We start from the raw sequence: 27,473 nt of genomic DNA, 5'->3' as shown, positions 1-27,473 counted from the left end.
AGAATGAGACTGTCTGAGAGCTGTCCCCTCCCTTTTTATATTCCTCTCTATTGCTGGGATTAAAGGTGTACACCGCTACCACCTCGTTTCTATTGCAAACTAGTGTGGCCACTGGGATTAAAGATGTCTGTCACCATGGCCTGGTCTGTAAGGCTGATCAGGGCAGCTCTTTTACTCTCTGATCTTCAGACAAGCTTTATTTATTAAAATAGAAATGAAATATCACTACAGTCGTTACCCGAGTCAATTGAAAACATACGTGCACACAAAATCTGCTCATGAGTATTTCTAGAGGTGATGCCCATGGTTGTGACAAACCAGAAGCAAGATGAACAGCTACCACATCCAGACGGCAGAGTGGTCTTCAGCATGAAAAAGAAAGGGGCATCAGCCCTCACAGACAAGGAGGCTTCAGACGTGACTCTTTGGGTAAAGAAGCCAGGCTGAAAGTTGGCATACTGTATGGTTTTAACTGTGTGACATTCCAGAAAAGACCAAACTATGGGTACTAGAAGGGCCCCAGTGATCCTAAGTAGGAGGGAAGAGAAAAATAAGTCTGTATTTGCCAAAACCCAGAGGACAGAGGTTCTCAGCCCCTGGGTCGTTACCCCTTGGGGGGTTTCATATCAGGTATTTACGTTACTCCTCATAACAGCAGCAAAATTAGTCATGAAGTAGCAATGAAATAGTTTCATGGCTGGGGTCACCACAGCATGGGGAACTGTGTGGCAGCGTTAGGAAGGCTGCGCCACTGCCAAGAACCTCTTAACACAAAAAAGTGAAATGAACTACGGTAATATAAGATATCAATAATGGAGGAAAGAGGGTGGGGCTCTATTTGCTTGGCTTTTCTGAAACTCTAAAATTATTCATAAAAATAAAGTGCATAACCAGGCAGTGATGGCACACGCCTTTAATCCCAGCACTCAGGAGACAGAGACAGGCAGGTTTCTGAGTTTGAGGCCAGCTTGGTCTACAGAGTGAGTTCCAGGACAGCCATGACTCCACTGAGAAACCCTCTCTCAAAAAACAAACAATTTAAAAAGTCCAATGATCAGGTTGGGGTGTAGATTAGCAGGAGAGCATATGCTTACAATACAGGGGCCCGTGTATAAATCCAAGGGCTTTGGAATCAGAAGACTTTAGTATTAGCTCCTTTCTGTTGCTGTGATAAAACACCATGACCACGGCGCCTTTTAACAGAAAGAATTTAATGAGCTCCAGCTGCAGAGGGTTAGCATCCATGGCTGCAAAGCAAAGGCACGGCTCCAGAAACAGCTGAGAACACACATCCTCGTCCATAAGCAGGAGCCAGAAAGGCCACTCCAGGAATGGCTGGAGTCTCTGAAACTTCAGAGCCCAGCCCCAGTGACACACCTCCTCCACCAGGCCACACCCGATCCTTCCCAAACAGTTCCACCAGCGGGGGGGGGGGGCAAGAATTTAAACATGAGCCTATGGGAGCTATCCCATTTAAACCATCACATTCCACTCCTGGGGTCTCATGGGCTCCTGGCTATATCACAACACAGAATGCATTTAGTGCAACTTTAGAAGTCCCTAAAGTCTTTTCACCTCAGCACTGTTTAAAAGTCCAATGCTCAATGTTTCTCCTTAGTCTAAAGCAATCTGTTAATTGTAACCCCTTGTAAATTAAAAAAAAAAATCAAGTTACATACTTCCAAAGTACAGTGGCACCAAATATACATTACCATTCCAAAGGGAAAGAGTCAGGGCATAGTGAGGAAACACTGGGCCAAAGCAAGACTGGTACCCAGCAGGGCAAACTCCACATCACCACAGCCTTTCATTCCCATCGTCCTCCTGCTCCTGCCCAGTCGGATGTCTATATTTTCTTCTTTACAAAATGACGATGATATCCGCCAGTCACACAGAGTGATTAAAGAGTCAACAATAATGGAAAAGAAAGAAATCAAACTCAAGCCGCTGCCATTGCTCAGTGCTTGCCGACTGCCTTCCTTCACCATCTACTGTCTGCCGCCCGTAGTTCCCTTCTCTTCGTAACCGATGCTACCCCTTACAGCAGGCCTGCTCGCTTCTCTCCCAGGCTGATGCGTGTATCGCTCTGCTTATGAGTCCTCCTATGCAGACTACTGTCCTAGCAGCAGAACAGACTGCACAGCAGATAGACTGTGTCCTATCTGCTCACAGACTGCACAGCGTCCCTCACTCTTCTGCCTTGTCTATACTGGGTGCCCTGCTGAGAACACCCTTCTGCCCTCCCAAGTCCCTAGGATAAGTGCCTCACCTCCCTGCACCCTGTACATGTCTCTGCCTGTGCTGATCCTTCAAGGTTTTTTTGTTTTGTTTTTGACTTATCTTCTTGCTTCTGGGTTATAAGCATTTTGAGGACAGGATCCAACATGGAAGCATCAGCCAAGGGTGTTGTACTTCTGAAGCAATTCTCCAGAGAACCTGGGTGGAAGGAGGATGAACACACCCACTAAGGGCCCCCTAAGAGCAGAGTGGTCTTTAAGAGCCCTCATTTTATTTTCAAAGTTCCGTGCTCTATTCCATAGTACAAATGCACTGCTCTGATGTAGACTTCTCCATGAAGTTTATTTATTTAAATGTATGAGTGTTTGCTTGCATGAACATATGTGCACCGCATTCATGCCTGGTGCCGGAAGAGGTCAGAAGAGAGCATTGCATCCCCTGGTACTGGAGTTACAGGTGATCGTGAGCCTTCACGTGGAATCAAACCTGGGTCCTCCAGATGAGCAACCGGTGCTCTTAACTGCTGAGCCATCTCTCTGGTCCTCTCAAGTATATTTATTACTCCAATAAATACGCCTGCTTTGAGAAGCCTGGACCTAGTGGGTCTCGGGACTGTGCTGTCTGGAAATGATAAGGACCTGCCTGACTTACATAAGGAAACCAGACACAAGTCTTTTCTGTGAGCTTCTGTTGAGACTTAGCCCTTCTCTGGTGCTCACATAGATGCTGAGGTGCCCGTAGATGACAAGCCTGTGTACACAAATGTTGGTCTCTCAAGTAGAAGTTTGGAACTGGCAAGTGACTTAGAGAGGAGAATTCAGGTAACAAAAATAAAAGAAACCGTTATTTTCCTCCAAATTAGTATAACTCTGACCATCCAGCTAGAAGTAGGGAAGGCAGAAGTTGATTGGTACTACAGCAGGGGCTGTGACTGACAAGCTACTTCCTCGGCGTCCTCTGTCCTACCCGCCAGCCCTCCTCCTCTAAGAGCCACAGAAACCACGCAGGAGAGCTTGTCACTTGAAGTCTAGTCTTCCCTCTTTAAGATGTGGCAGTATCCAGCCTTTTCACGTGGCAGCAGACGCTGTCATCTACGAATGTGCTCGGCCACATGTACAGCTCTCATGGGACGCCCATGCCCTGGGGCCACAGCTGAAACACACGTGTTTAAGTCTATGCTCTTTCTGCCAAAGAAATGGAGGGGTATGTAGTCAGGAGGCAGCTCAGGGCTTCTTGCAGAGGACTCGGGTTCGGGTCCCATCAACACTCGCACAACTGTATGTAACTCCAGTTCCTGCGGGTCCGACACCCTTTTCTGACCTCCAGGAGCACCAGACATACACATGCACAGACATGCATGTAGGCAAAGCACTCATACAAATGAACTAATCTTTTAAAAAACTGTAATGAAAACAGCTGGGCTAGGGAGGTGGTTCAGCAGGTAAAGGCCCTCGTCACTAAGGCTAATGACCCGAGTTCAGTGCCTGGGACTGACATTGGTTCCTGCAAGTTCTCCTCTGACCTCCATACACGGAGCCCCCCGCCCCCACACCTTGGAGTGGGGTTGCGTGCAAAGCCCCAGCTGCTGAAACAAACCAGTTGCTGGGGCCGTTGAGATTGGGTCGGTGTTTTTGCCAAGTATCTGGGTGGTGGGTGGAAAAGCTGGATGTGTTGGGTTACTATCTAGTCACCACGCAGACCCTCCTCTCTCCGTTTGGCTTCAGGAACCTTTCTGGTCCGTTTTGTCAGATACGGCATTCGTGCAAAGATCCCCACCCTGTGGCGGGAAATGGGTGGCCGTGTGGTGACTCTGGCGCTGTGCCCTTTTGGAGCCCGTTTTACAGAAGCAGCACAGGACCATTTGCTTCATCTGGTGACATCACTGCTCGGTGTTGTCCTTCCTGATGTCCTGGCTTCCAGGAACTCTCAGTTTGTCACTGCTCTGCTAATGATGGCCACAAATGCTGCTGTCATCCGGGACCCCGAGGAAAATATGAGTAGAAATGGGTTTTCTGGCTGTGTTCGGTTCATCGTTTGACATTTTGAGCGTGAACAGAACAGCACAGCTTCTAGCCGCATCTCCTGGCAGGGCTGCTTTCGAGGCTTCCACCAAGCTAGATTAGATCATAGATCTGCTGCCGGGCACTTGGCTCACGCTCAGTGTGCTAATTCCCTTGCTCTTTTCACTACCACCCAGAAAGAGGGTGTGTTTATGTTTTTAAAGAATTGAAGTGTAGAAACAAAACCGAGCTGGAGCCGTCGCAGCAGGCCCCTGCCGGGGCTCCTGGGAGAAATGTCTGTAGCGCACAGGCTGACACACAGGGAGGGCTCTGGGGAGCGTTGTCCCCGTCCAGGATGAAGACAGTGGCCAAGCCCCCACATGAGGTTAAACTGCAGTAATGTCAGCTTCAAAATCCTCAGTTAAACAGGAGCGCAGACAAAAGCTGTAGAGAGATCCATGTCTGCACAGTGACAGCCAGGGTGGGGTGGATTGACACCCACCACCTGTGTCTACAGGAAGAGACTGAGGACAGCCCACGGACAGACATCCCAGCACTCCTCACTCCCTGCAGAGGGCCTTGTTACTAGAGTTACAAGGTTAGAGAGACAACAGTGGAAAAGACAGGGACTGTGCTGTCACTCTCTGGTAGAGCTGGAACACTCACCAAGCACACAGGGTCTCTGACTCCACCCCAACACCCGAGAAAGACAGACAGGCAGGCAGACTACCCTTAAAGAGAAGGTTCATCTGGATGCCTAAGGGGAGCTATGATGGCGTTGAGTTATTTTCTTACGTGAAGGCTGTTTTAGTGGGAAAATTCAAATGGAAATGTTTAATAATCAAATAAGATAACAAAAGCCAAGCAAAGCTACGGTTACCATTTCCCCATCGCACGGTTGTCCCAGAAACAGCTCTAGTCACTGGAGACGCTGGTCTTCAGGAAGGAAGAGGAATTGAGAAGGCAGTGATGGAGCTTACTGTGCTGAGGGACTCCCCCACCCCAGCTAGGGGCTTGGCTCTGCCTGAACAGTCAGGTAGTGGATTGTGTGTTACACACTCAGGCTTCTCTCGTGACTAGTGTCCAGTCCTCTGTAAGATAGTTCTAGAAATTGGTCTGTTGATTACAGAACACCCATCTCTGATCTGTAGAGTCCTTGAGATTAACCCTCGAGCTTTTTGCCCCAGCCACCACCCCATCTCCCTTGCACATGCACTGATTAGCATGAGTTGGTTCGGTGGGTCAGGGTCAATCTCCCTTCTCCCACCCTCCCAAGAACATCGCCTCTGCAACTGCCCGATCTCTGAAGCATCAAGAGTTTTCCTCCTTCTGGTCAGTGTGTGAACGTGCCTCAAAACAACAATAAAAACACATCGCCACCCTTACCTCACCTTCCCTCTGGCCGTTTCTGTCTCCCTTTGTAGCAAACTCCTCAAAATAGCCTCCCGTCTGACCCTAGTCACCCTTGCTTCCTCTTAAGCCCAGTGGAATCTGAGTTGAGCGTTCACCACTCTTACCGCCCCCGTACCCATAATCCCACTCACGCCCACTAGTGAACCAACTTCCAGGGAAGTCAGCAGTGGCCTGCTTGTTGGCCGAGTCAGTGCACCAGCCCAGGTCTCGCCTGACCAGCCTACCCTATGTTTGACACCACTGCCCCCTGTGGGACATCACTCTCTCTCTCCTGGATGTCGCTGTTGTTGGAGACAGGCTCTTACTCTGTCACTCAGACTGGCATCAAGCTTGTGTCAGTCCTCCTGCCTCAGCCTCCTGGGAGCTGGCATTCTAGGCCTGAGCCACCTTGCCTGTCTTCCGGTTAGTTTCAGTTTTTGTCTCCACCTATGCTCCATCCTGGTTCTTCTGGCTGTCTCCCAGATGTTGATCTTTCCAAGGCACATGCCTGTCCAAAAGTAGCAATTCTCCCTTGCCATCGAATCCAGATGTGAACCAGGTGCTCAGTCTACCTCTGCCACCTCACTTTCCTTCTGCGTGTATGTTGCCTGCGAAGACTCCCAGATGTTGACTTCTGCAGACGTTAGTCAGCACGGCAACTCTCCCTTGTGCTGAATGCAGACATGAGTCCGGTGCTCAGCGCCTGGATGAGAGCTCTGCCTGCCTCTGCCACCTTCTGTGTCTCACCGCACTTGTAAGGGGTTTGAGAAGATGGTCAGCCCTCCACTCCTCACCAGATCCCAGGGATCCAAGTTCCCATTGCATAAGAGGCTACGGGTAGGATTTTTCCATTCCTTCACCCCCTAGTCGGCGGCCTCCATAGCAGCCTGTGATTCTAGATGTAACCTTCCGTCCATTCACTGCCCAAGACTTGGCCTGGTTCCCTAAGCTCGGCCCTTCTGAGCGAAGTGGGGGAGTGGACATTGGGTTTTCGTCTTCGCCTGAAGAGCGTGCGGTTTGCACTCCTCACCCCAGAGGCTGGTTAGTCACGTTCGCAGCACAATGGGCACTCTCAGTGGAGGAAACGCCCCATCTTCCACAGTGAAATGCCAGCTGCAGAGCAGGAGAAGAACAAGGGCAGAATGATTTGATCAGACATCTGGGGACCCCCTGGCATTTGGAGTGGGTGCCTAGAGAAACTAACTGTTCTGGCCTGAGGGAGCCGGCGACCATTAATCTTGGTGGGTTTGACCGCTGTCTGCCCCAGAGGTCCCAGCTTGCCGGATGACTCAGATCCCTCAACACTTCTCCTATTCTTCTCTCACTGGGACATTTGGGAGGCCATTTCTAAGGCATTTTGATTTGGTAATAATTGACATACCCCACTATGCCCAGGCTGGCTTTCTAGATGAATTGGCTGGCTTTCATCATCCCTGATACTGGACCACCTTGCACACCTAGGAAAAGCAGACTCCTGCCTGCCCTGCCTGTCTCCCACTTCTCTGCCCTCCATCTGGCCAGCAGGCTCTCCCCTCTGCCGTGGATGACCCTAGCCTAGGAGCCTAGGCCCTCCTTCAATCGCCTTCCACGAGCTGAGAGCATGAACTGGGGAGAGGGAAGATGCGACCAGAGGTCCATCTGTCGATCATTCTACAATGCGCTGTGTCATGAATGGTAGCCACCATCTGCCGTCCAACTTCTTTGTAAACGTTCTGGAATTCAGAAGGCCCACAGACACTTGGTACAAGTTGGACAACCCTGAGGGTAAGGGTTTTGGAGACATGGCACGAAGGCCAAAGTGCTGTGTACATACTTTCAAAGAGTGGGGTGAGGCCTTCTTGACCCTCATTTCTACCCATATCCGGCCGCGGGAACTGCTCCTACTGGTGCTGGGCTCCAGGCCAGCTTCTGTGACATGGTGCTGGTGGTGTCGCATCAGTACTCTGACACGGGCAGACACAGCTGCGCGGTCGTGGGTCCAGCTCTTCATCTCTCTGAGCCCCAAGAGTCTGTTAGTGATGCACGCGGCACCCATTCCCAGGGCTGCTGAGAGGAGGAACTATTAGTCACCGTACTTCATCCCAACGCTTCCAGTAAGCTCTGTAATTGCACTGACGTCTGTATTTCATTTCCAAAAGACAGTTGTTTACATAGGAAAATACAGGTTTTTTTTTTCTCCTGTTCGAACCTTTAAGTTTGTTTTGCTTATCAAATAAAGTTATAGCGCCTCACTCTGCGTTTGCATCTCATTGGCAGGGAAGGCTTACAAATGTAGATCTCTAAAATTCTGTGTATACTTATCAAGCAGTCCCTTACATAAGGCCCTGGACTAGACCTCCATGGGTGAATTGTACTTGACACCCAGCGGATGATGCAGCAACATTCCTGGCTGTCCAGTAGAGACACACACACCCACACTCCAGTCCCTGCAGAGGCCCTGCTGAGGGTCAGCTTGCTGCTGAGCCACACCCAGGGAAGCAGCTAGGGCACCGGAGAATTGCCCAGCGCATGTGGGGGTGGGGGTGGGGAGACAAGGTTGGAAATCAAAACTGGCTGGTGACACAGCTGGTGGTCCACAGGGTCGTTTCCTGACGATGTCTTGATGTTTTTCAGACTGCTTGGGGGCAGAACTGTGGTAGAGGGCCGTGGCTCCGGCACCACACTGAACACATCAGGATGTAGAAACCCGAGGCCGTAGGTTGATATAGTCTCACGGCCAAGACCAGGCCCGGACACAGCCCTCGGGCAGGACTTGCATCTACCCCTTAGCTTCCTGAGATCGCCTTGTCTGCAGATCATAGCAAAGGGAGGCTGTCGGCATCATTTTGGTTCTCAAAAAGAAAAAAACGAAAGTACAGGGGTCTCTGCATGCTCATCTCTGTGCAAAGTGTGGGCAGAGGTCTGATCTCGAGAGCTGGTGCTTGAGTGGGAGACAGCTCTCCTGTGGTGGGCAGTGCTGCTGGGGTGAGGGCAGGATAAGGATGGTGGGTAGGGAGGCTGCCAGAGCAGAGAGGGGCAGCTGGCTGTGGGTAAGGGAATCACTCCCACGAAGCCCACGTCTGAGTTTGGTTTGGAAGGGCCTGGTGGTCTCCACGGGGAGGCCCAGGAGAATTTCAAAATGAATAGGCGAGCACGCTCAACTGAAAATCAGCCAGGGGATTGATTCTTCGGTGGCTCGGTAACACACATTTGCTGTGTCTCTCTTCAGGGCACTGTGCATGGTCCCCACTGGGTGGATCAGAGTGGGTGGGGGCGGAGGGGATAAAGGCAGAGGAGACTGGGCACATCGGGACATGCCAGGAAGGTGCGAGGGCCCGTGGCTCCGGATGTGTCAAAGCCTTTGTAGTCATGTAGGCACTGCCTCGCTGGTGGTCAGGCTTACACAAAGGATCTGCACAACCGAGAGGGTTCCTTTTGTGGAGGCCATCGAGGGACCTTTTCTGGTGGGCTGTCTGATTCTCTTGGGAACTTGGTGGGTTTCATTCCTAAACCCTGATGTGGAAAGAGCCTGAAGTGCCTATCTTCGGGAAGAGCGCTGGATTCCATTTCAGTCCCTGCGGCTCCTGGTGAATTGATAATCTACCCGCTGCTCTAGGCCCAGCGAGCTCTGACCTTCCTTCTCTCCCGCAGGCCTGCCGAGCTAGCCACCAAGTACGCAAACTTTTCAGAGGGCGCTTGCAAGCCCGGCTACGCTTCAGCCCTGATGACTGCCATCTTCCCCAGGTATGTGATTCTGTCCCACGATGCCTGGACAGTGTAGGCTGTGGCTCAGCCCCGTGAAACATTGTATGGGGCTTGGCCTCCTCCTAAGGAAATACGTTTGCTGTAAGCCCCCTCCTCTGTCCAGTGGTGCCAGGGGAAGGACTCTGCTTCCACGGGTTCCACCCCACCCACTCTGCTTTTGCTACATTCTACTCCCATCCAGCCTCTAAGAGTTGTGCCTGGCCTTGCAGTACCTTTAGAGGAAAGAGAGGAGGTAGACTCTGCATGGCTGGCCCTGGAAGCCAGGAGTCAAAGCATTGACACGTTTGGTCCTGGCATCCTTGGTTAAACCAAGCTGGGTCCTACTGCTGGCCACAGGGAGACATATCCAAATATAGCAGGAATGACGAATGCTTCCTGAAGCTGTCTGGATGTTAGCACCTTCCCTCTCTGTCCGTTTTGCATCTGGGGTGCCTGGCCTCCCTGATTTCAGACTTGCCAAAAGAATGTGTGCCGGTGTAGTCAGTTCCGTTTACCAAATGCCTTTATCAGGCTTCGATGTGGAATGGGGGCTGAAGAGCTGAAATTGTCCTGCTCCATCTCTAAGTGCTGGAGATTCAGTGTCATTTTGTTCTATAAAGAAAAATGGTGGGAGCTGAAGAAAGGGCTTCTGGGGGCAGCTCTGCTTTCTGAGGAAAGGACTTGCCTCCCATTGTTAGGAGCCCAAACTCAGGACATACAGTTTGTTTTCACCGAGAGATGCTGAGAAGCAGCTGGTACCAAAGCAGATGCAGGATCTTGAGTGGGATATGCATTTTCTCACCCACTGTGAGCAGTACCACCCAGCTCCCTGTGGAAAGCAGGGGCTACAGTTGCTGGTGCTCACATTGGTTCTCAGTGCGGGCTCTGCCTTCTGAGCTGACCCCACTGCTGGTGTCCTCTGGCTATAACTGAATCCTCCAGAGTGTGAAGCACTGTATTCTGTCTCACTCAAGCTGCACAACTACATCCCCTAGCCTAGACACTTGTGAGTTTCCCTTGACCTGGACATAGGTTTCTTCTGTTATTCTAATTGAAAGTAATACAAATCTGCATGTGTGCATGCCTGTGTGTGTGTGTGTGTGTGTGTGTGTGTGTGTGTGTGTATGGGTGGTGGTGGGGTGTGGCTCTCCATCCCTTCCCCAGAGACAGTCACTTTCATCACACATGGAAATATGTTTTATTGTTCTGTAGTTCACTTTTTACTCCTAAAAGCTATGTTACAGATTATTATATTACTATAATAGAATAAAGTCCATCTTTTTTTCATGTTTTTATTTCTTTAGGGGATGCTGAGAACTAAAACCAATGTCTGCCCCTAAACTATATGCTCAGCACCCCATATCTTTAGTTTTTGTTTGTTTGTTTGTTTTGTTTTGTTTTTGAAATAAGGTCTTACTGTGTAGCCTTGGCTAGCCTGGGAGCTTGCTGTATAGTTCAGGCTGGCCTTGACTTCACAGAGATCCACCTGCCTTTGCCTCCCAACTGCTAAAACCCATATCATTTTAAAAATTATTATATAACATAATTATATCGACATATAATTTTGATAAAAAATATTCATTGAAGTTTATGTACAATAAAATTTGCCCTTTGATGTCGTTCTGAACTTTGACAAATGCGACCATGTGAGCACGGTAATCGGTAACACATCTCCCCAGGATTCCCCATGCTTCTTCCTGGAGAGCCTCTCTCTCACCCTCAGCCTCGGCAAGCACTGGCCTACTTTCAATCCCTGTAGTGTTTCTAGAATGTCTTGGGCATGGAATCAGAGCGCGCAGCTTTCTGAGGGAGCGTCTCAAGTTTGGTGTGATGTATTCACAGTCCAAGCATCTGTTGTATATGCTGGTTGTCTACTCCTTGTGGCTGCTGAGCAGTATTCCATAGCAGAGATGAGAGGCTTCTGTTCACACGGAAGCATACAGTAATTCCAGTGTGAGGGCACTGGGGCGTGGCTTAAGGGGAGGAGAGAGCCATTAAAACACAGAGTATGGGCTTTGTCTGGATGCGTATGTTCACCTTTCTAGACCTAGGAGTGCAGTGGCCAGGTCCAGTGGCTTATGTACGGCTCGTGTGTAAGAAACTGCCAAGCTGTCTTTCCATGTGGTTGTACCAGTTTTGTGTCCCACCAGCTGGAGCTGACGGTCCTTGCTACTTAACGTCCTTCTCTGGGCCTGGTGTGTGTGTGTGGTGGGGGATGTTATTCTCTCTGTGTCTTTACAGGGCAGGAATTTTTAATGTTGATAGAGTCCAACTCATTACCCTTTTTTCTTTTATGTATTAAACTTTGGGTGTTGTATCTAAGAAATATTCTCAAACACAAGACCAGAAGTTTCTTTTTCTTGTTTTCTTCTAGAATTGTTGTGGGTTTAGCTCTTGAATTTAAGCCTCTGACCCGTTTAGAGTTTTGATTTGTATATGGTGGCATGTAAGAGCTTGGGATTTCTTTATTTGCATATAGGTGTTTGCTGATTCCAAAAGTGTTGGCAACTCTGACAACACACACATGTGCATACATACACATACATATGCACATACACATACATGCACACGCATGCACTAAAGTACCTTGATTTTATTGAATGATTGAACATCAATAACATGTGCATTGCTATTTTGCTGATCTTTGTCTGCCCTTGTGCTAATGTCGCATTCGACTGGACAGTCCTGTCTTTTGTTACTAAGGACGGTTTTATTTCACCCTCTCAGGTCCCATCGCCTCTCCTTTTTATTCTACTTACTGTTTATCGTGGCACGTATGTGAGGTGGGGCATGCCACAGCATGCATCGCACGGTCAGAGGAAAACTCCCAAGCAGATTCTCTCCTTCCTCTTCTTTTTTCAAAAATGTATTTCTTTTTTATTCATTTTACATTCCACCCCCAGGTCTCCCTCCCACCTCTCCTCCCACCCCCCTCGCCAACTAAAGCTTAAATTGCACATCAAACCCCACACACTAATAGTGGGAAACCAACATCCCACTCTCGCCAGACAGAAAATTGCCCTTCTACTTTTTTGTGGATTCTGGGAGTGGAATCTGTGCTCTCACTTTGTAGCGAGCACTTTTACCCCCTGAGCCATTTCGCTGGCCTGGTGCTGCCTATTCTTTTTTATTTCTTGCCTTGCTATATTCAGTGGACTCTTTAGTATGATGTTAAATAATATGATTATTACATTTTAACAGTTTGATCAGCTCACCCATCCCTGGAGGACGCAGAGCAGATATGACTGAAACTTTCTGTTCTCTGCTCACGTGATTGGTCCACTGAAGTCAGCCTCCATTCTGAGGCTCCCCAGGCATTCACTGATAGTCTCCTCATTAGAGTAAAAGATGTCCTTGTCACCCCCAAAATTCCAAGGAACTTGGAGTTCTATGTCAGATGTTCCTGTCACTCAGAAAATTGCAAAAGTCTTAGGAGCTCTGGGTCAGGAATGAGCACCAAAGGCCAAACATTAGAGCAGGAGACCCCTGATTTAAAAGCAGAAGACCCCAGTATTGGAGCAGAAGCCCCACAGTATTGGAGCAGAAGGCCCCGCTATTGGAGCAGAAGGACCCCTAGTATTGGAGCAGGAGGCCCCCCAGTATTGGAGAGAAGCCCCCCAGTATTGGAGCAGATCTCCAGTATTGAGCAGAAGACCCCCCAAAGGCATGAGAGTAGGAGAAGGTTCATTAAGAGTGGAAGAGGGATGAGGGAGAGTGATCTGAGGGTGAAATGACCAAAGTACATTATATACACGTATGAAATATCAAAGAATTAAAGACAGATTTTCAAACAAGGGAAAAATTTCCCCCTAGTGTTGTTAACTTGAAGTTTTTAGGAACCAGGGGCAGAGTCCTAAAAAAATAAAGTACAGATATATATATATATATATTTTCTAACTTCCCTTAATGACCTTTCTTTGACTCATGAGATCTTTGAAAGTGTTATTTAATTTCTAGTTGTCTGAAGGTGTATATAATCAAAATGTACTTTTTATGATTTTGACACTTTTAAATGATTGAGGTCTGAATTATGGGGCAAAATCTGGTCCGTCTTGGTGGATGTTCTTGAGAAGAGAATATTTGCTCTTACTGGGGACTCTACAAATGAGCATGGTTGATAGTGTTTGTCAAACCACCATGTTACTGGCCACTTAATTCTGACAGGAGTTGAAATCGTCATTCATCAGTTTTTGCTTCATTCAGTTTGTAGTAGCTGTGTGATGCCCTGAATAAGTATGGCTCCCATAGGTTCATTCTTAAATGCTTGGCACCCAGTTTGTGGAGCTGTTTGGGAAGGATTAGGAGGTGCAGCTTCATTAGAGGAGGTATGTCACTGGAGGTGAGCTTTGGGGTTTCAAAACACCATACCATTCCCGGTTAGCTGTCCCTCTCAGCCTCCTGCTTGTGGGTCAGAAGCCAGTTCTCAGCTTCTGTCAGCACAGTGCTTGCTTGCTGCCGTGCTCTCTGCCCTGACAGTCATGGATCCCAACTCTCCGAAACTGTAAACCTTAAATGAATTCTTTCTTCTGTAAGTTGCCTTGGTCATGGTGTCTTATCACAATAGAAAAGTAACCAAGGCCAGCTGCTTTAACATTCCCCTCTGCTAATTCTGGAACAGTTTCTACTGATGTATACTTTTCTGGTTCTTTACCTGACAGTTTTTATTGGACACAATAGGTTTTTATCCTGTGCTAGATCTTGCTGTATTCCTTTAAAAGGCTCTGGATTTTGGTGCATTTAATGAAGTTGCCTGGAAACAGTAGGGGCCCTGTAGGCTTGCGTGAACAGTGTTAGGCAGGTCTTGAGCAGCCTTGTCTAGAGCCATTTATCCTTCAGATGCAGTAGCCTTCTGAGAACACTGCCCAAAGACCCCTGTGTTAGCAAGTAAGTCCACTCTTGTTGATGTATTCCACTCTGCTTTGTATGAACAGAAGCAGCTCCTAGTCTGGTGTGAGCACCAGATATTTGTTTGTTTGCTTGCTTGCTTCCTCCCAGTGGCTCTCTTAGCCCCGCGTCTCCTTCCCTGTGTGCTCAGATCAGTACTTCGCCAAAGATTTGGAAGGTGCCCTTGCAGATCTTCAGAGCTTTCTGTGCTGCTCTCTTGTCTAAAGCAGTCTGTCCTGTGATATACAGACTCTGTGGCCTTCCTAAATGTTGATGTGTTTGCTCACCTCAGAAAGACCTTCAAGCTCTGTTTAGATTCCCATCCTCACTGAAGGTTGGACACTGTCCCCAAGCAGTGACCTAGGCCCTATGGGGCTCACTGTATTTCTTCCTGAAAACCATTGTTTTATTTATTTTTTTAGTTACTGAGTTTGGAAGATAAATCTTGTCCCTGTATTCCATGATAGCTAGAAGCAAATGTCCCCTCATTCTTTCTGTCTGTCTGTTTGTTTTGAAACAGGGTCTCATGTAGTATGGCTGACATAGAACTCATATGTAGCTGAGGCTGGCCTTGAACTCATCCAGTGTACTGGGATGGCAGGCATGCGCCCCCTTCCCGATTCCTCCCATCTTCTTTTACATAGCATTGCACCGGGTAGATGTCCCATATTTTAATTAAGCAGGTCCTTTTTGATGGACAGTTTCCAAACTTCACTCTTAAAAATATTACCTTATGAATAACCTTTTTTGTACATCACTTCTCACACGTTCGAGATTATGTAAAGTGCTATTTCCAGATCAAACATTGTAAGCATTTTTAATTTTGGAAGTTACCTGCGAGTTGTCTTCTGTAATGGCTCTTGAAGTTTGCCTGCATGTGTGTTGGTACCTGGTGACACTTTCTGTTTTAGTTACCTGTCCTGTTTCTGTGACAAAAGACCTGAGAAAGGCAACTGGAGGATAGAGGGTTTATTCTGCTTTGCAGTTGGAGAGGATGCAGCAGGCTTAGCAGGGGAGGCGTGGCAGGGGAGGCGTGGCAGGGGAGGCGTGGCAGGGGAGGCGTGGCAGGGGAGGCGTGGCAGCAGGAATGTGAGCTGCTGGTCACATTGCATCTACTATCAGGAAGCAGAGAGATGAATGTTAGTCTCAGCCCACTTTCTCCTTGCTGTCCAGTCCTAGACCACGGTCCCTGGAATTGTATCACCCATTCAGGGCGGTCTACATGTCTCAGTTAACCGAGTCTGGATAACTCCGGCCCCCCTACACACACACACACACACACACACACACACCTATACACACAGAGAGAGAGACAGAGAAAGAGATGCCCTGAGATTTGTTTCCACAGTATCCTGAATCCCCTAGAGTTGACAGTCAAGACTGACCATCATGACATGTGCTGGCCTGTTCCTTTAATCCTAGCACGGGCAGTGGCAGGTAGCTCTCTGGAAGTTTGAGGCCAGTCTGAGCTACAGAGTGAGTTCCAGAACAATCAGGGCTAAGTAATGAGACTCTCTCAAAAGGAAAAAAGAAAATTCATCACCATACCTTCCTTTTACCTTTAATTTAACAACTTCTACTTAAATTATTAATCTACTAATTCTGGGTTTTGGTGTTAGGAATGAAGTTGGAGCTTAGGTTTCTTTCTATGTGAGTAACTAATATTTCTTGGCACTTTGACCAAGAACACTGTACAAATACAAGGCTTGGTTTATATTATAGCGTCAGTATTTTTTTAAACGTAAAGAAACAGTTTTATTTTACAAAAAATTCAAAACAACTTTACAGAAGTTGATTGGTTTTATCAATGTAATTTGTTTTTATCAGCATAAATTGGTTTTAAATATAAATAAACTAAGAACAAATCAAACATCAAACTGTGCCTTTATTCACTGACACAGGCACACCTCCAGTAAGTCTATATAAATGAAAATGCATAAATATGTACAAAACACCTAAATAACAAGTCATATCAACCTTCACTCTCCAGAACCCTAGTTTTTATATGAGTATACTGGCAAATAAAAAAAAATATCAGTGCACCTGCTTACATATGCATGCAAACCAAAGTGATATGAAATGGAACATTGGTGCTTACATGCATGACCATAAAACACACAACATATTCTAAAACAGAAATCCCTGAAACACAACAACGTGACATTTTCACCAGTGAGGTAGATTCAGTAGTAAACACAGAAATAAGATACCTGAAATGTCCGTGCTCTAGATAATAAAAGCAAAGAAGCCAAGCAGGAAAGCCCCCCAACCTCCTGCCGATGAAATTCTCATGTTGAAAATGCAAAGACAGCTTCAAAGGCTCAATAGTGCAGGGCCATTGGTGGCGGCTTTTAGAATAAAGATTATTTGAAAATGGACTTGCCGAAAGCAGACAGTCTGTAAATGATTCCTTTTCCTTTGAAGAGCCTGCTGCAGACTTGCTCGGCACTGACTTGCTGGCTGCTGCTGCCGCCTGAGGCACTAGCATTGGGTGCTGGTGGGAGCCACAGGAAACAGTCTGAACCAACATCTTAGTCTCCGCCAGCCTGCCTTCGAACTCCTGTATGACCCAAAGGAAGCTTGAAAACCCAAAGACGCCAGATTTGTGTCATGGCTGGGCCAAGGGAACCTTCTTGGCTAGCAATAGTGCTATTTTGTAGCCTATAATTTTCATAAAGGCATTTTTAATCCTGGCGATGCACTCCAGACATTTCCTAGAGATACCTCTGAGCTTTTCTGTTCCAGCACTGTCTCTGTAGAGGTGGCCTCTGCCTTCACAGAGAGCAGCTCTGCATTGGGGCCAGTGCTTGCTACATTGTATTTTCTCCTTCTGTTGCAGATAGCTCTCAGCCTGGCTGCCCTTGCTCTTTTTTGCTATTGTCTGTCCGTATGTCTGTCTGTCTCTCTTGGGTCTCTCTATGTAGTTCTGGCTGCCTTAGAGCTCTCTATGTGGACCACCCTGGCCTCAACTGCCCTCGTGTTCTTTGTGGATAAGTTGCCCGGGCACCAGAGGAGAGGAATGGACGTCATGTGTGGCAGAGCCCCAGTCAAGCCTAGTTCTGCTTTCTTCTGTAGATCAGATTAGCCCAGCTTCCATCCGGGAATCAGGCTGAAATACAGGATATGCCAACCGTCTAGCATCACCTCTTTTTTCCTTATTTTTTTCATGTACTGTGTTCTGATTATGATTTCCCCTCCCCAACTCCTGCCAGATCTTGTCTGCCTCCCCTCCCACCTAGATCTATGCCCTTTCTTTCTCTTACTAGATAACAGACATCTAAAAAATAAAAATAAAATAATATAAAACCAAACTCGAGTAGGACAAAACAAATAAAACAAGCAAGAAGAAGAAGAAGAGCCAAAGAAAAAGAACAAAAAACATGTAGACACTGAGGTACATATGTTTGCACACACACAGAAGTCCCATAAAAACACAGGACCAGAAACATAATACATACACAAAAGACCTGTAAGATAAAAATTAAAAAAACCTTCAAAAATGCCATTGAGTTTATTTTGTGTTGACAATCTACTGCTGGGAATGCAGCCTGCCCTTATGGGAGATCTGTATTCCCAGGGAGACTCTTTTGGAGAAAACTGCTTTTCCCTTTGTGAGCAGTTGTCAATTGGAGACAGTTAGCTTCTGAGTAGGGGGTGGAGCTTGTTCCTACCACCCCTGTCGGTGCTGGGCCCCCATCCAGCTTAGACCCATGCAGGCCCTGTGCATACTGCCGAAGTCTCTCTAAGTTTGTGTGCGTCCAGTCCTACTGTGTTTAGAAGGCCCCGTTTCCTCGGCATCCTCTGCCCTCTCTGGCACAGCGCTCTCTTGCATTCTCTTAGTGGAGAGCTGCAGAAAGAAGGTGACCCGGCATCTTGCAGTGCACATTGTGTTGGAAAGACATGTGTGTTGGTCGGTGTCCTCAAGTCCTTGTGGCTTTCTCACGTAACAGGCTGTGTGAAATTGTTAGTTAAGACAGTGAGATCCGATGACGTCTCCTGGGGTTAATATAAATGTTAGGTCTTTCCAATAAGTTGAACATTTAGCAAATGAATTCTGTTTACCAATGATTTCCATTATATTTAGATGAGTTTGGGGTTTTTGTTCATGTTGTTTTACTATGCGGGAAATACACATCTCAGAGTAGGTCACAATAAATACTTGAAGTGTTTTCTTTTTTTTAATATTTATTTATTTATTATGTATACAATATTCTGTGTGTATGCCTGCAGGCCAGAAGAAGGCACCAGACCCCATTATAGATGGTTGTGAGCCACCATGTGTTTGCTGGGAATTGAACTCAGGACCTTTGGAAGAGCAGGCAATGCTCTTAACCTCTGAGCCATCTCTCCAGCCCCTACTTTAAGTGTTTTCAAACAGAGGTTTTCAACCTGTGGGTGGTAACCCCTTTCGGGCTGCATATCAGCAATTTACAGTAAAATTCATAACAGTAGCAAAATTACAGTTATGAAGCAGCAACGAAATAATCTTAAGGTTGATGGTCACCACAATATGAGGAACTGTATTAGAGGGTCGCAACATTAGAAAGATTGAGAACCTCTGTAGAAAAAATTTTAATTCATTTGAATGTGTCACTGAGAACCATTGTTGATATTCCATATTCCTGGAAATCCTTTATTTATACATGTGAATAACTATTTCTATTTATTCATTTAATTTTTATGTGTGGTTGTATTTTGCCTGCATGTATGTCTGTGTGAGGGAGTTGGATCCACTGGAACTTGAATTACAAACAGTTGTGAGCTGTCAAGTAGGTGCTGGGTCTTGAACCCTGGTCCTCTGGAAGAGCAATCAGTGCTCTTAACTGCTGAGTCATCTCTCAGCCTATGAGTAGCTTTTGCATACTGATAGAAGAAATGATTAAGTTCATTGAGTATCATACCTTTTAAAAGTGAATTATTTATATTTGTGTGTCTGTGCATTCATCTGAGGAAGCCAGAGGGGAATCAGCTCCCTGAAGGTCCAGGCAGTTGCTGGCTGCTTGATGTAGGTATTGGGAATCAAACTCAGGTCCTCTGCAAGAGCATATGTGCTCCTTAACCACTGAACCATTTCTCCAGTGAGTACCATGCCTTTTATATGGTGGCCAGTTTGGCCATTCAGTATTGAGTGTCATCCCCAGGGAATGTGCCCCAATGGCCCTGTGCTGAGAATTTTTATTCTATTTCTCCGTTTTAATCTTCTTGACAACTTTATGAGATGGATTTTATTATTAGTCCAGTTTCGATATGAAGAAATGGAGACACAGAGAAGTCAAGGAATTTGTCTGAAGTCACACAGATAAGGATAAAAGCAGCCAGGAGGTGGTGGTGCACGCCTTTAATCCCAGCACTCGGGAGGCAGAGGCAGACTGATCTCTGTGACTTTGAGGCCAGCCTGGTGTACAAGAGCTAGTTCCAGGACAGTCCTCAAAGCTACAAAGAAACCCTGTCTCAAAAAAGAAAGAAACGAAGAAAGAAAGGAGGGAAGGAGGGAGGGAGGGAGGGAGGGAGGGAGGGAGGGAGGGAGGGAGGGAAGGAAGGAAGGAAGGAAGGAAGGAAGGAAGGAAGGAAGGAAGGAAAACTGGTTGCTCTCTCTCTCTCTCTCTGTGTGTGTGTGTGTGTGTGTGTGTGTGTGTGTGTGTGTGTGTGTGTGTGTGTGTGTGTGTGTGTTAAACAGAACTCATTCTGTAAGCCTGAACTTCACTGCATGACCTAGGCAGGCCTTGAACTCATGACAGTCCTCTTGTCTTAGCCTCTCAAGTGCCAGTATTACAGGCATGAACCATCATTTCTGGTTGAAACTGGGTTTTGAATCCAAGTATTCTGGCTGCAGAGCCTGCATGTCTAACTACTGCATCCTACTTCCTATCACAGCTGTGGACGGATGCTAGTGGTCAGGGCACAGATGTCAGCCAGATGCTGCGGAAGGCTGCTGAGGCAGTGGTGGAGCTACGCTCTGTTATTGCAGCTCTACAGGGCACACTCTGCTTTAGGTAGGCTCGGAACTGTGATTCTTGGACTGCAAAGCCTTGGTCCAAGCTGGCTGCCTTCCCTGGAGTACAAGGGTGGCCACCCAGACCATGCAGAGCTCTCTGAGGCAGGAAGTCTGGAGGCAACATAGTCCCTGTTGCTTGTTTTTAGGGCCCTTGCGTGACAAGGTGTAGGACGCCTGTTGCACTGCCCTGGGGGCTTTCAAAGCTTGTGGGCTCCTAGCCAGGGTAGCTGAGGAGCTGGTATCCCCACATTCCAAAGCACGTTCCTCTCTGCCCCTCTAGAGAAGGATCCTGGGACGTTTATCTCTACAGCTCCAAGGGGGTGTGGTAAGACTGAGTGGCATAGACTCTGTCCATCCCATACTATAAATCACAAAAACCAGTCTTCTTTCCCATTGAGTAGAATCACCATGCTTCCAGGAAAATGCCCAGCCTCCTCCACATGCCAGGAGTGTGATAAGGACTTCCTGTTTGTCCCATCCTGAATCTGTGTTGCCCAGCCTCTGTCCTCACACCGTCTTTAAATGCTGTTGTCCAGATCACCCCAAAACCCTCCCTGACAAATGCAGAGGTAGCCAGCTTGCTCTTTTCACCATGGCCTAGAAGCTCTGACTTGTCGTCACCCAACCCCCACGTCCTCTGACCCTGAGGAGTCCCCAGTCTTTCCTGAAGGCACCCTCTGGTCCTGCTGGCACGGCTCTCCTCTCTCATCACCCCATTGCATCAGCTAGGGTATTTAGCCAACAGCTCTCTTAATCCGGGCTCAGCTTACTTCCTGAGGGGCAGCTCCATTTAGATGACTCAATCATCGCAAACCCAATATTCCCCAGATTTCAAATACACTGAGTCAGATGGCATTGCAGATTTCAGGAAATGACAGTGCAGTCCACTTTCACCTGAGCAGAAAGTCTAGAGTCTCACTCCCCACGTGAATTTCTAAGCAGCCCCTGAGTTCCAGCCCTTCCCAACACTATGAAATCTCTTCTCTGACGTCAGCCCCTCCCCGTTGTCACCAGATCCACCAACCTCTCCCACTGCTCTGGAACCTGGGCCTTCATTCTGTTGTTGCTCTGCTGTGTTCTGGTTTCTTCTGTCCCTCCATGGCTTCTTCGTTCTTCATCGTTTACCCTTTGGTTCCTTCTACAAGGTTCCATTCAGTTTTTTTGGATGCCAGGGGCATACCCCTACTACAGTCAGCCAGCCATACACATGGAAAGTTGTAGTTGTTAGGGACCACAATGCTGGCCACAGTGCTGAATGCCATTCCTGGCCTCAACCTCTGCACAGCAGCCCCACTGGAAGCGCTCTTAGGTCCATTTTATAGATGGGAAAGCTGGAATTTGCCCATGGTTACAGTAGCCCAGAGCCTAGACCAAATTCAACAGCCCCATCCTGTCACTTTCTTTTCTGGGCTCTGAACCTTGCACTTTTGTGGGGAATGCAAATTGTTTTTGTTTGGAGGACGTGTTAAGGGGTTTTGATCTGTTTCCCGCTGCAGCAAAGACCTTGGGTGCTGGCTGGGCTTCCCTCTGAAAAGAGCAGGGCCACACAGAGTCCAGACTCCTCTGCAGAGCGCAGGAAACTGCTTAAAGGACTGACAGCTAGTGCCTGTGCCTGAGCTGGGCTTCGGCTTGAACTGCCACCTGTGTCTGGTCGGCTTCTTGGCCATCCACTTTCCCCAGTTCCCAGGATATTCTTCAGTAGCCAGTGTTCTGACAGTCTCGGGAAGCCAATCCACTTTCTGGTTTTCAGTTAACTTTACCCTGTGGTAGCTTGCTTGCCCTCCATTAGCAGTCAGGGAACTAACCTCACCAGTACCCCAAAGCTACATGCCCTTCTCTTTCCTCCTTGCTCTGTCTTCCAACCTTCCCAGGTGGGGCTTTAGTGGATGGCCAGAGTTGAGCTTTTTGTTTGGCTCATTGTTTTCTTAGAGGCCTAGACGCCCACGCTGCTTTGCTTACTGTTGACCCACTGTGCGCTCCATCAGGTTGTGAATTTGTGTGCTAGGCCTCAGTCTTGTGTCTGAGCATCTTTTCTCCTGCCCCAGGGCAGGGCCTCAGGTTCTCCAGGTAACTTCCAGTAACTTCTACCCTAAGGTAGGACAGGCAGCAGCCTCAGCAGAACGCTCCAGACTGGGTGTCCGCCATTCCGGAGTCTGCGGTGTATCGCAGGACAAAAAGCCATATGAACCGGTCCACATCACAATTTTCTACAAACAGACTGAAGTTTTGGAAACTTTCATAGCAATTACAGTGAGTTTATACTGATGAATCTAATAATTTTGAGATGGGGTTTACATTTTCCACGGGTCTTTAATTTCCCTAGTGGTTCTTTTTTGTTGTAATTTGTACAGTTATCATTCTGGGACAGAAGTGAAGTGTGAAAAGCAAAAGCAGTTGGTCCTTCTCGGGCCTTGAGAAATCCTGGATCATGCTGGGAAGAGCGCAGGCTTTGGACAAGGGTGGGGCTGGTGTGCCTCACCATTCAGAACCTGCCTTATCCAGCAGCACTGCCTGCACCAGGTCTCAGGAAGGTCGTGCACAGAGACACTTAGCACAGCTTGGTTACCCTGGAAAGGCCAGCAAGCCTTAAGCCAGAGTAAAGAGAGGTTGGTTGGTAACCCAGATGAGGTAGGAAGTTCGGGGCTTCAGTAGAAGACAGAGGGCTGCTTAGCCTAGCAGCTCAGCCCCTGGTGCAATCAAGCAAGCAGGCAGGCAGGCTGCATTCCTGTGGTATTTGAAGACTGATCTCGTCAGATTAGCAGCTTTGCTTGTTTTGGTTCAGGTACAAGATCCCCACGTGGGGAGCGCTGAAGCTCCTGAAAGCCCTTGAGTGTGTTTGCCTGCCCCCAAGCTGTGCCACCACTGGGGCTCCTAGCAGAGGGAGGACTCAAATCTCAGCCCCACCCCCTCCACAAGTCCTTAGGGAGGAGAGCAGGCTGCCTGACTGCACCTTCAGGATGCGGCCCACTTTCCCTGCTCATCTGCCCCCAGAGAAGGAGGACCCTCTGTGGCCATCCTCCACAAGTGACCAGAGCTAGGAGAGAGAAGCCTGGCTTAGGCCCAAGTTCTCCCGGTGGGGGCAAGTCTGTTGCCATGCTTGCCTCTCCTGGAAATTCTCCGCTCTGCTCTGCCTGATAATACAGTCTGGGTCTCAGCAAGTAAGGGAGCTGAGCTTAGTGGCTCACATCTGTAATTCTAGTACTTGGGAGACCGAGGCAGGATGATTGCTAAAAGTTACAAGGCCAGCCTGGGCTATATAATGAATGCTAGGCCAGCCTAGGCTACAGTCTGAGAACTTTATCAAAAGGCAAAAAAAAAAAAAAGTAGTGAGAGGGGCCGCCTCTGGCAGGAAAGACACGTGTCTGACCCCTGACCCCTGACAGCATCGTGTCACGCCTATCAGTTCACAGTGTCTGTGTGCCTCGTGTTAGAACAGATCCATCCCCCTCTTTCCCACCCATGTTCTGAGGGCCCAGCTAGGGTTTCCTTCAACCAGACTTGACATAGCTGGAAGACAGACGTCGTCACTCCGCTGCTCAGCCCTCCAGATAGAACATCTGGGCCCAGGGCCAGCTGCAGAACTCATCCCAAGAAGCAGATGTCCAAATTGGGCAGGAACTCCAAGTGGGTAAGGCATGTGCTTGGGGCTTGGGCTCAGAAGCCGTCTCCGTGGGGCCTGATTAGGGCTAGTTAGTGCTTGACGTGGCCGCTGACCCTGACCTCTTGCCTGAGAGGTAACTGTGGACACAGCCTCTGATCAATCTCCATCACTCTTCTCATTCCCAGTACACCGTCAGGCTCAGCCAGGTTTAAATGTAGGACTTTGTTCAGCGTATATTCTCACCCCCTGCCTCCGAGTGCTTCTGGTCGGCACCTCTCCATGCCCTTGAACTTGTCTCGGAGATTGCCACACACAGGTGCCCCCGATGGCCAGGGAAGTTGTCTCCGTTTTCCCCTGCCCTGGAGGAAGGAGGCAGTGAGAATGACCACCAGTTGGAAGAGGTGCCATTAGCTCGTGGGGTTCCCGGAGGAAAAGAAACAGCCATCTTGGTCGTCATGGCTGCCTCTGGTGGCTCTGCCAGCCCTGCTTGCCACCAGTCTTACTCGGGGAGAAAGAAGAAGACGCAGGAGGAAGCAGAACAGAGCACAAGATGGCACCCATGCCCAGCACTGGGGCGTGGGGAAGGCGTGTCAGGGAGGTCAGCCTCCTACCAGCTCTGTCTCTAGCTGCTTCACAAAAACTCATTGTTTTGTGGTCTCCGTCTCAGATTGTCGGTGAGAGCTTGGGTTCAGGGTCTGCAGGCACTCGAGCAGAGCAGTCTGCACAGGAGGAGGGAGAGGGTAAGCCTGGTCGTGTCATCACTGGCCCCGTCCTCACGCAGGTACTCAACACAGGAGAAATTTACCAGGGGAAGAAAAGACCAGCAGGTCCTGGCCACAGCATCCCAGAGCCAGCCTCTGTGAGCAGTGGGCATTTTGTCTAGCCACAAGGCAGCCTTTGGAGGCAGGGCATGGAGGGCAGAGATCCATCAGGCCACCTGGGGACCTGAGATATAACGATTAGAGATACTGTGTTATCTCCAGTGGGAGAATGCCCATGCCTGCCCCCCACCCCCTAAAAGAAACATGACTGGTTAACTACTGGATCTCAGACTTGGGCTCACAGGGCAGGGGGCTCTGTAGCTGAGCAGAGGTGGTCTGGCCACGCTCAGATCGACATCTTTTGGCACTGAATAAAGCCAGTTGGAATGGGGGAAGGGCGTCTTTGCCCCATGACCTCACCATGGGGGTCACTGACCTTTGTGAGTAGAACCACGCCAGTACCCTGGCCAGGCTCAGAGTAGTTCATTATGCCAGCCTAGCAAAGATTGAATGCAGCTGGGGCGGTGGTGTTCTCAATCCACACAAGAGGAAAAGGGTTTTGGAGTGAGGCAAACTTGGGTTTCGATCCAGCTTCACTTCTTACCCTGTGACCCTGTGACCCTGTGCAGGTGTCTAAGTCAAGCTGAGCTCCAGCCTCCTGCAAGAGTGGGAACAACGGTCCCTATGGCCTGGGCAGTTGCCATCACTGACGACCATAATCTGGGGCCTCGGGCCTGGCCTGCAGTCAGGGGTAGGAAGAGCTGTTGCTGCCCTGTCCTTACCTCCTCTCTACATATACCTTCCCGTAATATCTTCTGGCCAGGAGCTGCCGGGACTTGTGTAGACTGTATATACAAACCCGGTGATTGGCATTTGTTGATACAGGAATGCCGTACATGGCAGGAAGGTGGCTGTTGGCATCTTCAGCCACACAGGATGCAACTGCTAACTTTTAATTTAGGTGTTTTTAAGCCTTTTGACCACCTGACAGCTGTCAGAGCCCCAGAGAATGATGTCTCCAGGTACCTAACCTCCAGGCACTGCCCTGAAAACCCCTCTTTTATACCTGCTCACTGTGCATGCCATTCCTCAGCAGGGCATGCCTCCCAGTCTTGGCCCTCACAGCCGCTGCTGTATCTTAACAAGCAACTCCAGTATTGCTGGCACCAAGGACTACAGTCTCTTCTGGAAGAATGGCTTGCTGCAGACTGCTCCTCTCAGTTGGGGGAATTGGGAAGGGAGGGATGGTGAAGCCAGTACTCAGCTTGGTACATGCTATCGAAAAGTGTCCCTTGTGTCCTCCGCCTTTACAACACTACTTCAGATGTCACCTGGTCGGTGACGCTTTTCTCATCCTAGGGCTTCCGTAGCTGTTTGTACATTTCTTTCTGTAATGTTCTTAAGTTCCTTCCTGGGTCCTCACTCATTCTTGCCCAACGTTCGTCTCTAATTTACCTTGATTCAGCACTTAGTGACTGATCTGGGTCACCTCCCGTTCCCTTTTCTGTCCTGTCCCGTGCTCCTCACACCTGGCTTGGGCGTGGCGAGGCAGGTGAGAGTGAGCATCGTAATGACCTGCTGTGCCCTCTGCCACGTCCAGGCCACTGCACCACAGGGCCCAGCTTGTCCATCAGCACCGCCCGCATCAACAGTGGGGAGAGGCTAATGTGACTGAGAATGTATGATGTTCTAGGTCGTTCTTCCCTGAAACAGGAAGTTTAATGACCTTGCTCAATGACTCAAACATATTTTTAGGTGTTATTTATTTAGTGGAGGGGCACATGTGGAACTCAGGTGGGAACTTGAAGGAGACAGGTCACTCCTTCCCTTGTGTGGGTCCCGGGGATCAAGCTCAGTTCATGAGGTTTGGCTCTAAGTACCTTTACCCCACGTGCCATTTTAACAGCCCAGAGTGCATTTTTCATTGAGTGCCAGGAGCTGCACTGGACACTGGGGAGATAATTTTGAAAAATCCAGCCAAGACAGCTGTTCTGCAACATCTGGGGGAAGTAAACCAAAATTGGATCTCAGGGTTCTGACAATGTTTACGTAAGACTGAAAAGGTGGGACTCAGCTGAGCATCCCACCTTGGCCCTGGAATGACTATCGAGTGAGGGGGACCCTGGAGAGACCTTGTCCCTGCCCAGGCTAGAAGCTGATACACAGTAGTTCTGCAGGCTATGTTAGGAACCAGAGGATAATGGGTTTGGAGCCTCAGAAAAAATGGCTTGTGGGTGACTTGGTGCAGACCAGGGCTATAGAACACAAGTGCATCCGAAGAGATTCCTCTGAGCTGGTCTTGGCACCCTCATCCGAGAAAAGCCCAAAGACTGCTGACATTTCTTCTGGACAAGTCACGGGAAGCTTCAGCTTGAGGGTGAGCCATTTCTGCTTCTGCAATTCAAGGATCATAAAGAATGAAAAATAGAGCCAGGTGTGGTAACTCATGTTTGTAATCTTGGCACTTAGGGGGCTGAGACAGGAGGATTGCCAGGAGTTCAAGGCCAACTAGTGCTACATAGCAAGACCCTCTCTGAAAGTGCCCCCCCAAAAAGCTGAGGAAGCACAGAAGGGGAGCAGGCAGGGATTGTCAGGGAAAGTGTACCTCATCAAGTCGGTGTTGCCCGAGGGTGTCTGCACCGCATGTGGGCTTAATTCTGGAACTTCTTTTGCAAGAGTATGGCCTGGTCATTGGAGAGAACCTCCTCAGCTTCAGCTTCTGTGGGGGCCAGAACTCAGCCGCCATCCAGATCCGCACCTCCCAGAATGAGATCCTGCCCCAGTCCGTGGTGACCCTTCACCCTACTCCTCAACACAAGCAACCGAGGTCAGCTCTATGACCAAGGCCTTTGCAGAGCTCTGGAGTTGTCACCTCCCAG

General features: G+C 48.7%; 1 protein-coding gene across 6 annotated transcripts in view; it reads left to right on the top strand.

The window, feature by feature from the left end:
• The window catches only part of St3gal3 (ST3 beta-galactoside alpha-2,3-sialyltransferase 3), a 216,984-nt gene that overhangs the window by 126,654 nt on the left and 62,857 nt on the right, over nt 1-27,473 (top strand). For all 6 annotated transcript variants that reach the window (XM_075947138.1, XM_075947143.1, XM_075947139.1 and 3 more), the window contains one exon: nt 9,261-9,353. In XM_075947138.1, coding sequence (XP_075803253.1) covers nt 9,261-9,353 — 93 coding nt within the window. The remainder of the gene's footprint in view (nt 1-9,260; nt 9,354-27,473) is intronic.

This window comes from Microtus pennsylvanicus, chromosome 13, assembly GCF_037038515.1.
Source record: "Microtus pennsylvanicus isolate mMicPen1 chromosome 13, mMicPen1.hap1, whole genome shotgun sequence".
Taxonomy (NCBI): Eukaryota; Metazoa; Chordata; class Mammalia; order Rodentia; family Cricetidae; genus Microtus; species Microtus pennsylvanicus.
Note: the sequence above shows the minus strand (reverse complement) of the source record. Positions and strands in the feature narration are given on the sequence as shown.